The 13,083-nt window shown below is 40.8% G+C and overlaps 1 protein-coding gene across 1 annotated transcript in view; it reads right to left on the bottom strand.

Moving 5' to 3' along the window:
• LOC144970120 (ganglioside GM2 activator-like) overlaps window positions 1–11,897 on the bottom strand; it is a 23,815-nt gene extending 11,918 nt beyond the window's left edge. Inside the window, exon 1 of the mRNA XM_078909366.1 lies at window positions 11,459–11,897. Coding sequence (XP_078765492.1) covers window positions 11,459–11,620 — 162 coding nt within the window. The 5' untranslated portion in view covers window positions 11,621–11,897. The remainder of the gene's footprint in view (window positions 1–11,458) is intronic.
• Window positions 11,898–13,083: the final 1,186 nt, after the last annotated feature.

The following is a 13,083-nucleotide window of genomic DNA, read 5'->3' as shown; positions in this document are numbered from 1 at the left end:
TTACAAAGTTAAACCTGTTCTACCGGAGACATACAAAAAGAAAAAAAAAAGAAAAAAAAAAGACATGAACAAAAACGTCTTATACAAATATTGGAATAAGATTGGTCGGTCTTTCTTGGCATTTAGTTATAGAATAAGAAACCTTTTTCTGGTATCGAGGGAGTGAAGTGGACGTCACCAGATCTTTGTAGACAGCCTGATCGAGAAATTTTCTAAATAAATTATAGATAGAATGCGCTTGGCCAAGGAGTTCACAACATTGCCATCCGGAAGTATAACGGACCAACACACAAACTCTGTGTAACCATGAACTTTTATAGTCGGGTTAATACAGTTTAGTGAGAACAACTCACAAACGCGGATGGCAAAAACAATAACAAAGGCCTGAGTGACGTCATCTGCATACTATCTATATCAACCAGACTAAAACGTTAAAAGTTACACGACGCACAGTTTTGTGTGCTGGTATGTTATATTTGTCTGGAGGATATTGTTAGTATTTTATTTAAACACATAGCATCCATGAGAGTTTTTGGTATTAGTAGGTTTCAATGAAAAACATTAAAATCTTCACATTTTCACCATTTTTACCACACGAGGCTTCAAGTCGCATCAATCTCAACATTCTTTTAGTAACATGTTGTAGAGGATAATACATCTTTGACACGGTTGTTCTTCCAAGATTATGTCATTGATTATTGCTTGCTATCAAATAGTGCATGGGTTGCAATAAACATACATCTTTCTCTCATATGAATCGGAGGAACAACAAATATAATAATGTTGAGTGAATGCATCTCTTACCTACTTTAGTCTTTTGATTGGTCACTGAGTTAAATTTCAAGAACCCGAAAATGCGAGACTACCTTTATATAGGGCAGCATTCGCTAGATCACTGAAAAATAAAATTGATGAACTGTTTTCACTGTGTCGTTTTAATAGATAGTATGCAGATGACGTCACTCAGGCCTTTGTTATGTTTTGCCATCCGCGTTTGTGAGTTGTTCTCACTAAACTGTATTAACCAGACTATAAAAGTTCATGGTACACAGAGTTTGTGTGTTGGTCGTTATACTTCCGGATGGCAATGTTGTGAACTCCTTGGCAAGCGCATTCTATTATAGTGACTATCGTCAAGCCTCCATAATAGCGTTAACAGAGACTTGGCTATCTCCTCACATACCATCATCATGTTTTAATATTGAACAATATTCACTATTTCGAGGAGATCGGACTAATGTAAATAAACGAACTGGGGGTGGGGTGTGCACATATATTAACAACAAATGGTGCCACCCCAATAACTGTCAGATAAAGAAAATGTATTGTGACGATTATATTGAATTTATTACTGTTTCGTCACGACCATATTACCTACCCCGGAATATACTCATGTCATCATCATCAACGTCTACATTCCACCATCATCAGACAACACCACAGCGAAAAATATTTTGAGGAAAGAAATACAGGACATTCAAATTAAGTCACCCGATGCCGTATTGATGGTCACTGGCGATTTTAACCAATGTAACGATTTTACTCTCCCGGGACTTCATCAATACGTGGACTGCGAGACAAGGGACAAAAAAAAAACATTAGATTTATTCCTGTGTAATATTAAAAATAGTTATAAATGTTTACCCCGTGCCCCATTAGGTTTATCTGACCACTGCATGCTCTTGCTACTCCCCACCTACCGCCCTGTTTTTAAACGTGTAAAACCAGTAAAGAAAAGTGTACAGATCTGGAATGGAAGTGTGTGTGAAGATTTGCGTGGTTGTTTTGAATGCACTGACTGGAATGTTTTTATCGAATCATGTGATAGTGTGGATGAGCTGAATGACTGTGTGAGTGAGTATTTAAAATTCTGTGAACAGCTAGTGTCTTGTAAAAAAGAAATAAAATATTATCCTAACAACAAGCCTTGGATAACAAAAGATCTAAAACTTTTATTGAACCAAAAGAAAACTCTCTATACTAGTGGAAACAAAAAAGATCTGAAAACAAAACAAAAAGAGATAAAGAGGGTAATATCTAGTTGTAGAGATAAGTACAAAAATAAAATTGAAAAATGCTTTTCTTCTCGGGATATACGGGAAACGTGGCGGGGGGCTTAAAACTGCTGTGAACTATAATCCAAAGCCCACGATTATATCAGAAGATATCGAAATTGAAACTTTAAATAAATTTTATTCACGTTTCGACACGGCAAACAAATTTGATATTGAAAATGAAAAACATAAATTAGACAGGGCTTTGGAAGATGAAATGACTATTGAGGTCAGTGAAGAGGAAACGAGATTCGTATTTTCGAAACTAATCGAGAGGAAGGCTGCTGGGCCGGATGGATTGAAAGGAAAACTATTAAAAGAATGTGCCCACCAGCTTTCCCCCATTTATACACATATTTTTAACAAATCCCTCCAATGCATTTCGATCCCTGAAATTTGGAAAACTTCAAAAATTATTCCTGTTCCAAAAAAAGAAAAACTTGAAACTATGAACGATCTCAGACCTGTTGCACTGACTTCAATAGTCATGAAATCTTTAGAAAAACTTGTTCTTGTTAAAATTAGGAATCAGTTTATGCCATTGAGTGATAGTCATCAGTTTGCTTACAAACCAGGACGTGGCGTAGAGGATGCCATTTTGCTGTTTACAAACAACATCTACAGGCATCTAGATCACACTAGGAGCTATTGCAGATTGCTTTTTGCAGATTTTTCTTCAGCGTTCAATACAATGCAACCTCAGTTGGTTGTTCAAAAATTGACTAGTCTGAATTTAAACAAGTATATAATTGCTTGGGTGCTCGAATTTCTTACGGAGAGAGCACAATATGTTCAATTAGGACAAAACAAATCTTCCTGTATAACTACAAATACTGGTGCTCCTCAAGGTTGTGTATTGTCCCCTGTATTATTCACAATATACACGAATGACTGTAGAAGTCAAAACCTGAGTGTACCTTTAATAAAGTTTGCAGATGACACCGCTCTTCAAGGCCTCATAACAAATGGCAACGAAGTGGCTTATAGGCAAGAAATTGATAGATTTGTGTCTTGGTGTGATGCCCACCACCTAGAGCTTAACATAAGCAAGACAAAGGAGCTAGTGATTGACTTTAGGAGAGTGAGGGAACCGATAGAACCGTTAAAATTAAAGGACCAATTCGTCCAGCGAGTTCCTCACTACAAATACCTTGGTGTAACGATTGATGACAGGCTCAAGTGGGATGAACACTTGAAAATAATTAGGCATAAGATGTGCAGACGTACATATTTTTTATCAAAACTCTCTCAGTTTAGAATAGATAAAACCCTCTGCACATTATTTTATAGAGCAGTAATCGAAAGTGTTTTGTCATTTTGTATAACAGCTTGGGGAGGCAATTGCTTAGCAGTGGAAAGGAACAAAATAAATTCAAATATTAAAAAATCCATTAAACGGTATATAAATGATGTTGACGATGTAGATCTTTTATACGAGAAATTTTGTATAAATAAAATAACTAAAATATTAAATGACCAGTATCATCCACTAAGACCATCAATTATTATGTCAGAAAGAAGTGGTCGCCCTTTCTCTATTTCAACGAAAACAGAGAGACACCGAAAATCTTTTCTGCCGTCCAGTATTAGGCTTTATAACAACAAGCAATAATCATTTTATATAATTATTTCTCATTTTTACTTTTTAAAAATATAAATATTAATTTATTAATTTATTTGTCTTGCAATCTTTTCAATTTTCAATTTATAGTGACAGTTTTAACTATTTTACAGTGTTGAAATTATTCATATTATAAAGCGCAGCTCTGGTTATAGAGCTGCTCCTTTTTATATATATATACATCCTATTTCCATTGTATTTTTATCTTATGTGTAAATTATAACACGTCTGTACAAAAAATTTCCTTTTTGGGATGCAATAAAGTATTATTATTATTATTATTATTATTATTATTATTATTATTATTATTATTATTATTATTATTATTATTATTATTACTATGCTCAAAACGCTTTGCGTGTGGTCCAAAGCCAGCAGCAACATTTCACACGTAAGGCAAACCATGACGCCTATGAGGCATTTTTACATTTAATTTTTCTCCAGAGACAACACTGTTACCGGCATGGTACCCATGTTACACATGTACACGATCAGAGACTGTGAGCAAAGAGCCGTTAACAAGGACTCAACTTTGTACGTTTAATTCAGAGTGGGACTCGAACCAGGGTCCGACGATTAGAAGTAGTCCAGTGTCATATCACAAGCTTTAAAAAAAAACAAGATATTTGGTGTCTTTTCCTCATTTTTTTGTTGTTGTTGTTGTTGTGATTTGTCATTTTGTTTAGCCGTAGAAATGTCCCCTTTGAAAAGCTATTTTTAATTTGAGTTGTCCTCCAATTGTGTTCACTGTTTTGGATACAACTAAGGGACACAATTGATGACAAACGCATTCCCCTTATTGCTGACGACAACTGTGATAAAGACCAAGATAAAGAAGGTAGGTGCAAGAAGAATATATCATCACAATGACATTATTAAGTACTTATTAACACCGATAAATCGACCCTTGTGGCCTACTTTTCACTGCTTATTAGTCAGCTGAAATGTTTGGTGATAAAAGAGTGACTTCAAGGGCTACTCTGATATTTGCAGATTGTCCCTTGGGTAATATTTAGTCATACAATCGCTAAAACCTACGTGTACATATATTCAGGTCTGGCATCCGAACCCACTTATGGGCCTAGTTTAACATTGTTGTTATGGACAATATTTTGCGTCATTTTTGTTGTTGTTGAGATTTCCATTACAACAGTGAGCCCATAAGAAATTGTGTAATCAGACCTGCAAATAAGTCCACATCGGCTAAAACCCTATGTGTACTTATTTACAAGTCTGATAACCCGAATTATAAACTTCTCATTGTTGTAATGAAAATACTCTCAAACCAACGCACAATATTGTCCATTACTAGATCCCAGATTTAAGAGTTTTTGCCGAAATTGGGACATCGTGGCTAAAAGGTAAGGTTTTTGATTCGTACTCGAAATGTACCGAGTTTGAATACCTACTGCGATGTGTGGCCTTGAGCAAGTTATCTGACCCTAGTTCAGTTTGCGGTGCTGCACTGCGGATGACGCCCGGGTTATCTCAGTTTTCCCTTGGAATATACCCTAAAGATAAATGTCCCCAATGGGACGAATAAAGGGAATTTTATTTATTTAAATCAATAGATATTTGAAGGACCAGTTTTCTGGCTAAATTTTTTAAGTACGTGTTTTTTTTTCAGAATACGACAGTTAGCTGGTTAAATCTATAACAACACATCACGCCCATCAATTTTAAATCACGACGTCAGCGGTTTAGAAATACGGTGTCTATTATTATAACTAAATCAAGAACAGTAATCAAATGAATGAGCGTGGTCGCAAAACCTCTAAAACGCCCACCCCATACATTCCAAAAAATCAGTCGACCTCGACTGGGGATCGAACCTCAGACTTTCTGATTACCGGTCATACTTGCTACCATGTAATCAGAAGGTCTGAGGTTCGATCCCCAGTCGAGGTCGACTAATTTATTGTGATGTTTTTTTTTCTTGTATTTTTCTTTGTTGCTTTGTCTGGCACCTTTCATACATCCTTGTTAGTTCTTTATCTGACTAACATTACCCTGTCCTGTCAAAAATCTCAAACCTGGGGCTTCCGTGAATTCGATTGACTTTATCTAGTTCAAGCCGATATGATATCACTTTAACACAGCTATTTATTTATTTATGTATTCATTTATCTATATATTTAGTTCGCTGTTGATTTCCACATTTATCAAAATCAGCTGTTAAGTCATCGTGTGTTTTTAAGCTATGAATTAGCCCAAAGTTTCCATGCGATGATAAGATACGTATGTGACACAAATGACATGCGTCGAAATCTCCGTGTCATTCGATGGGGCAATCTAATTTCATTTCCCCACTAGACTCAGGTGTGGAAAAATGTATATGGCTATAATAGACGATGACAAATGACATGATAGTGTTGCACTACAAAGGACCTAAAAGGTGGCAGCGTGGCTCAGCGGTACAGTCTTTGCTTCGTATCCGAAAGGTACCGAGTTCGAATACCCGCTACGTTGTGTGGCCTTGAGCAAGTCACCTCTCCCTAGCTCAGTTTGCGGCGCTGCACTGAGGCTGACGCCTGGGTTATTCCAGACTTCTCTTGGAATAGAACCTAGAGACAAATTTCCCCTATGGGATGAATAAAGGGAATTTTATTTTATTTATTATTTATTTGTTAATTAAAAGGTGGCAGCGTGAATCAGCGGTATGGTCATTGCTTCGTATCAGAAAGGTACTGAGTTTGACTACCCGCCGCGCTGTCCCCCTCGTGGATCTTTACCTTGCAGTTGGTGAGGGGGCTTGAGGCACACGGGAGGGCAAAGGTGTAAATCCCGGTCGACCGTCACGAGACCATCCCGGGTATCGAGCCAACGAGCCACATGAGCTGCTCGCCCCGGTGTGTGACTAAATTTGATCCAAACCCGGTGCCCGAATGGCAGCCCTATCCCGGGCGCCACACTATTATCCTTATGTCGAGTCCCAATCAGTCCCGTCAATGGCGAAGCGGTCTGCCGCCTAGCCAAATAATACCGCGTTCGTGTCGCCAGGGTCGTCGGCACGTCCGAGAAAAAAGCAAACGTCCCATGCATCAATCGATTCGCGGCCTGCCGATCGGAAAATGCGACGGCGGGGATGGCGACCTGACGCACATATTGTCCCTGAACGTCGAGAGCCAGAGTATGGCAAAAAATGAGCTTTTATCAAAGCTATTGGCCGTTCACAGCGTAGATATCCTCCTGTTACAGGAGACCCACCTTTATTCAGGCGCGCAATCTTCCCGATTCCAGATCCCAGGCTATACGGTGGTCCAACGCGAGGACACTTCGAGGCTCAAAGGAGGGGTTAGCGTTTACGCTAAAGAGCCATCGAAGGTAAGGGTCATTGAGAGCGTAACGGACAGCAATGGGGTGAACCGAATATCCGTGGAAGTAGGTGGACTGTGTTTGCATAATATCTACAAACCACCTAGAGCGACTTGGACTACACCACCGGTACCGGTGGTCAGCCATCCTTCCATCTGTCTGGGAGACTTTAATAGCCACCATCACGAATGGGGCTACCGAGACTGCAACGAGGCAGGAAGACAACTCCGCTCATGGATGGACTGTAATGATCTACACCTAGTGTACGATCCTACAGCCAAGGGTACCTTCCGGGGTACCCGCCATAAGAAGGAGTATACTCCAGACCTCACCCTCGTAACGAAAGGCGCGAACGGTGAACCGCTGCAGGTGAAGCGGACAGTCCTCGGGGACTTTCCGCATAGCCAGCACAGGCCGGTTCTTGTCACAGCTGGGGTGACAATACCGAGGGTGCAGTCTCTCCCACTTTGCAGATGGAATTTCAGGAAGGCTGACTGGGAGGAATTCAGTTCCTATATCGAGCAGGGCTGCCCTGCCATTCCTCCCAAGTCCAAGAATATAACCAGATTCAGTAGGCTACTGGTTAAGAGCGCTCAACTCTCTATTCCACGGGGCAAACGGAAATTCTACACCCCTTGCTGGACAGCAGAGTCGGAAGAGCTGTACCGAGAGTACCAGCAGACCCAGTCCCAGGACGCAGCCGATAGACTACTTCAGTCTCTGGCAGAGGGAAGGAAGCAACGGTGGCAGGAGACCGTGGAAAGCTCGACTTTACACACTCCAGCCGCCACGCTTGGCGTTTGATAAAGAAATTGGACCCAGATTGGAATTTCGCGAAGGCTGCACCGGAATGCGAGGCAGACACAATTGCCAAGAACATTAAGAACCGTAGTAAGCGGGTCCCTAATCAGGCTTTTGAGCGCGGTGTCCGCAAGGCGTACCGTACGATTTTGGACTCGCTACCTGCGGAGGAGTCGGACTGGACGGCCCCGTTCAGTCCCCGAGAAGTGGGTGCAGCCATTAGCGAAGTGAAGAACGGCAAAGCAGCAGGGATAGATGGTGTATATCCCGATATGGTGACGCATCTGGGCCCCAGGGCACGGGCCTGGCTAGCAGAGGCAATGTCTGACATCCTTGCAAAAGGAAAGCATCCACAAGTGTGGAAGCATGCGAAGATAGTTGCCATCCTGAAGCCAGGAAAGCCGGCGAAGGAGGCAGACAGTTACAGACCCATATCGCTGCTGAGCTGTCTTTACAAATTGTTGGAGCGTGTTCTATTAAACCGATGGGGGCCGGTCCTAGACGCTGCCCTGCCACCCGAGCAGGCAGGCTTCAGGGAAGGGAGGTGCACCACGGAGCAGGTCATTGCCCTTACAGAGCATATTGAGCACGGGTTCGAGAGAAAACAGCAAACAGGTGCTGTGTTTATAGACCTATCAGCGGCGTACGATACGGTCTGGTGCGATGGGTTAATGCTCAAACTTGCAAAAATCATAAGATGCAAAAAGACCTTGAAGTTGTTCTCTTCGATCTTAGGGGAAAGGCAATTCCACGTCGCGCTGGAGAGCAAAGTAAGGAAATTGAAGAATGGGGTCCCTCAGGGGTCGGTACTTGCGCCAATGTTGTTTAACGTTTACATTAGCGATATGCCGAACACTTCCTCCCTGAGGCTGGGATACGCAGACGACTGGGCACTCGTTACTCAGAGTAAAGTGTGGACCCGTCTCGAGAGCGTACTCAGCGAGGACGTCACCAGACTCAAATCCTACTTTGACAAGTGGTACCTGAAGATGAACACTTCAAAAACCGTGGCCACTGCATTTCACTTATGCAGTGGTTGGCACACCCGTAAACTGAATGTCCTAGTCGGGGACCAGCCATTCCCATATGAACCGCGTCCAAAATATTTAGGGGTGACGTTGGATCGCAGTCTTACCTATCGGGTTCATCTCGAAGGGGTTGCCCGGAAGATAGAGAAGCGGAATAGTCTTCTGAGGAAGCTGGCGGGATCGACTTGGGGCGCTAGCCAAGCGCTCCTGAGAACATCCGCCCTGGCACTATGCTATTCCACCGCGGAGTATTGCGCTCCAGTGTGGGGTAGAAGCAGAAACGTTGAGAAGGTGGATGTAAAACTTCGCAAGTCGATGCACATAGTGTCGGGAACGCTAGCAACAACCCCTAGAGAATGGGGCCCGATAATGGCGGCGATCCAGCCCCCCGATGTCCGGAGGGAGACCATTACGGGAAACTGGCAAAGTAAGATCAAAGAGAGAGGGAATGGGGATACCCCTCTCATGCGCATAATGAACGGTGCCCCCGTTTCGAGCCGAAATAAGTCCCGGCAACCCTTGTACGCAGAATCCCTGACTACGGACAGAGCTGCACATACGAGATGGAAGTCGGTTTGGACGAATTCAATCCCTCGTGGGGGCGGGGACCTACACTCCTCTAAGCTTGGTGAGAAGTTGCCAGGCTTTGATACCAGTAAGAGGAGACACTGGGTAGCTGCGAATCGGCTTCGGTCGAGGAGCTGCCTAACGGCCGGTACGTTACATCAGTGGGGTCTAACTTCCTGTCCAATATGTCCACGCTGTGGGCAAGAACCCGAAACGGCAGAGCATCTAGTCGAAAGGTGTGTTGTGACGATGCTACCAGGCGGGTACGCGACGGTGCACGAATGCGGACCGGACTTTGCTGATTGGGTTGATCGTCATAACATAATAGTGTGAACCATAAGAAGCTGCTGCCGCGCTGTGCGACCTTGACAAAGTCACGTTGCTCTAGTCCACTTTCCGGAGCTGCACTGTGGCAGACACCTTTGATATTCCATTCTCCTCTTGGAAAAGACCCTAAGGATAAATTCCCTCTTACAAATGAATAAAAGAATTGATTTGTTTGACTTAGCTGAATAAGATAAAATGCAATTCCTTACAATCTGCGAGTGGATAAGTAATAATAATAATAATAATAATAATAATAATAATAATAATAATAATAATAATAATAATAATAATAATAATAATAATAATAATAATAATAATAATAATAATAATAATAGTAAACGACATTTGTTGAGATCTTTTCATGAACCAAACATATCAAAGCGCTTAATGAGATTTTGTGAATCGCACTGATCATATCGACCTATGAAAAGCTTTCAACAGGTACCGCAAAGACCCCATTAATAATAGCATTTTTTAAAAATCATGCAAATCTCGTTGTTATTATTTTGTAGGGGTATCTATCCTTTTATACATTTTCTGACAAAGTTTTGTTGTATAATACGGTGCAAGAAAAAAGAAAAGCTGGAAAAAAAAGTATGACGCTGTTTCAATACAAACCAGAAATCAGAAACATTAGAAAATTTACAAGCAACAACAGCAAGATCTAAAGTTAGTACCTGCCACGTTTAATTAAAATCCTCTGTTACTTTAAGAAATTATACCGGTTATATTAAAGTCGTATAAAAACCACGATATCGAAAGTTTCCAAACTTGTATCTTGCTTTTAGCAGTGCGGTGTGACTAGCATAGGAAGTTACCCTGTCCTGTTGAAAACCAATAACCCATCGATACAAAGTCTTGATTATTTTTTCTTCTCACAGTATTACACAATTTTCAATACAAATCAAAAATCACATTTATTGATTTATTTCTAAAGGTAGATAGCATTCAATGAGTCTTGACTTTAATACAATGGACATTGGCATTTGGTCAACGATGACCAACTTCGCGAAGTCCCAGGTTTGAGATTTTTGCCAAGATGAAGGTCATTTAAATCGATAGATATTTGAAGGACGAGTTTTCTGGCCAAATTTGTAAATACGTGTTTTTTTTCAGGGTTCGGCAGTTAACTGGTTGATGTAGATAACTAAAAATGCAAAAAATTTAAGCTATAGATAGAATGCGCTTGGCCAAGGAGTTCACAACATTGCCATCCGGAAGTATAACGGACCAACACACAAACTCTGTGTAACCATGAACTTTTATAGTCTGGTTAATACAGTTTAGTGAGAACAACTCACAAACGCGGATGGCAAAAACAATAACAAAGGCCTGAGTGACATCATCTGCATACTATCTATTATATAGAACAATTTTCACTAAACATGCTCAAAACACTTTACATGGAATCTCAAACTAGGATCAACACTCACTATGTATGACGAGACATGACACATGTAAGGTGCTATTTTTTAATACGACCAAAACTACATTGTTAACGGCCAAGTACTCATTTTACACCTGAGTGTGGGGACAGAATGCGAATAAGGAGACCTCTCCTATGAGTACGATGACCAAAGTGGAACTCGAATCAGGGACCTCCTTGTATGAAGGCGAGTGTCAAACAACAAGGCCACATAACCTCAGGTTGTTTGGTGCCAAGAACCTGCCGGGAATGGACGCATCATTTAAATCTAAATATGATTTGAAAGAAATTTAGATTCGTCATAAGAGGACTGACTTACTTGGGCTTCAAAAGTTTCTTGTGTCGGCAAGGAATCCAAAAATTTCCTGATTTCCTGTTGGGTCAGTAATTCTAACTCGGACGAAAACTTTACAGGGTCGGCAATGGCAGAATAACATGCTGTGATAAACAACAGTCCGATGAACACGACGTAAGAACTCATGTTGAAAAATGTCAAATTGATTTGTATGTATTTCTGTTATAGATACAAGATTATGACTATTTTATTTGACAAATAATTGTATTATTATAAGTAAAGTCAGATCCTGAACACACTAGGGGCCTGCAGAAATTATAACTCAACAGTTAATAATTTGTCATGACGCCCTAAAGTTGTAAAGGAAAAGTATAGCCAATATTGAATCTTAATATTTATCAATCCCGTTTATATACCATTTTCTTGTCTACCCCAGTGTCACGAGGACAGTCCTATCTCATATGTTAGTCGTAAGTTTTCGATGTTATTTTGGCCTACTTAATATAACATGTCATGGATGACTGACCGAAAAAAACAACCCTACCAAAACACACACACACACGCACACACACACACGCGCACACACACACGCACACACACACACGCGCACACACACACACATAAAAATGCATACATCTCTCTCTCTCTCTCTCTCTCTCTCTCTCTCTCTCTCTCTCTCTCTCTCTCTCTCTCTCCCTTCTTTCGATCTCTCTATCTCATACACACATACACACACACACACACAACGTACACACACACACACACACGCACATTCAAATACGACAATTTATTTATATCAGTCTTGGTTCAAAGCAAGCTCACTTCACGATTAAACCCCGTGGGTCCATTCATATAATATGTAGACTGACTAAAGATTTGGTCAGTGGTTGTTTAGTCAGTAAAAGACTTCATAGTTAGGATCGTATATAATAGGTGCAGAGCAAGCCAAGTTAAAAACTAGGACAAGCCCTTTGGCCTTCATTTTTTTCCACGAGGGAATTGGACTACACAGATTAGCCAGTGGCATATAACCGTAGCCATCGTTAACCTATAGCCTGACACTAGGGCCCACTTGGACTTATACTTTGACGTCATCCTTAAGGGTTTTGCACCGTCTCGTGCGTTCTTGTAAGTAGAGCGAGAGGAAAGAAGTGATTCCATTGGTTGAACTGTTGAATGCAACTCACGATTTTTCTTTTGGGGCCAAAGACTTGTCTTTTGGCGTAATTGTTTGGTCAGTGTCAGGCGATAAGTTTACGATGGCTAAGATATAATCAAGTTACTTCCATCTCCCAAAATAAACAAACAAATTAAATAAATAAATAGATACAGGGGTTAATTTCAGGAGATTGTTATTTCTCGTCGGGAAAAAAGAAACACGACGAGAAAGAATGATAGATACACAAAACATCCAATTGAATTTTTAACCGGATGATAAAAAAAAAACTATTTTTTTTTTAATTTACAGTTTGTCGAAAGCACACATTTTTGTGTCACTCACTCAGTAATTCACTCACTCACCCAATGGACATGATCTTTTATAACTTTCCATGTGCTCGAGGTCATTGGTCACATTGCAAAATGTGCTCAAAGTGCAGTGGCGGTTCTAGCCTATTTATAGTGGTGGGGCAAAGATGATTCGGTCATAT

This window comes from Berghia stephanieae, chromosome 4 (genome assembly GCF_034508935.2).
Source record: "Berghia stephanieae isolate SIO BIC M18660-M18661 chromosome 4, UCSD_Bste_1.3, whole genome shotgun sequence".
Taxonomy (NCBI): domain Eukaryota; kingdom Metazoa; phylum Mollusca; class Gastropoda; order Nudibranchia; family Aeolidiidae; genus Berghia; species Berghia stephanieae.
This window is presented reverse-complemented; position numbering and strand designations above follow the sequence as displayed.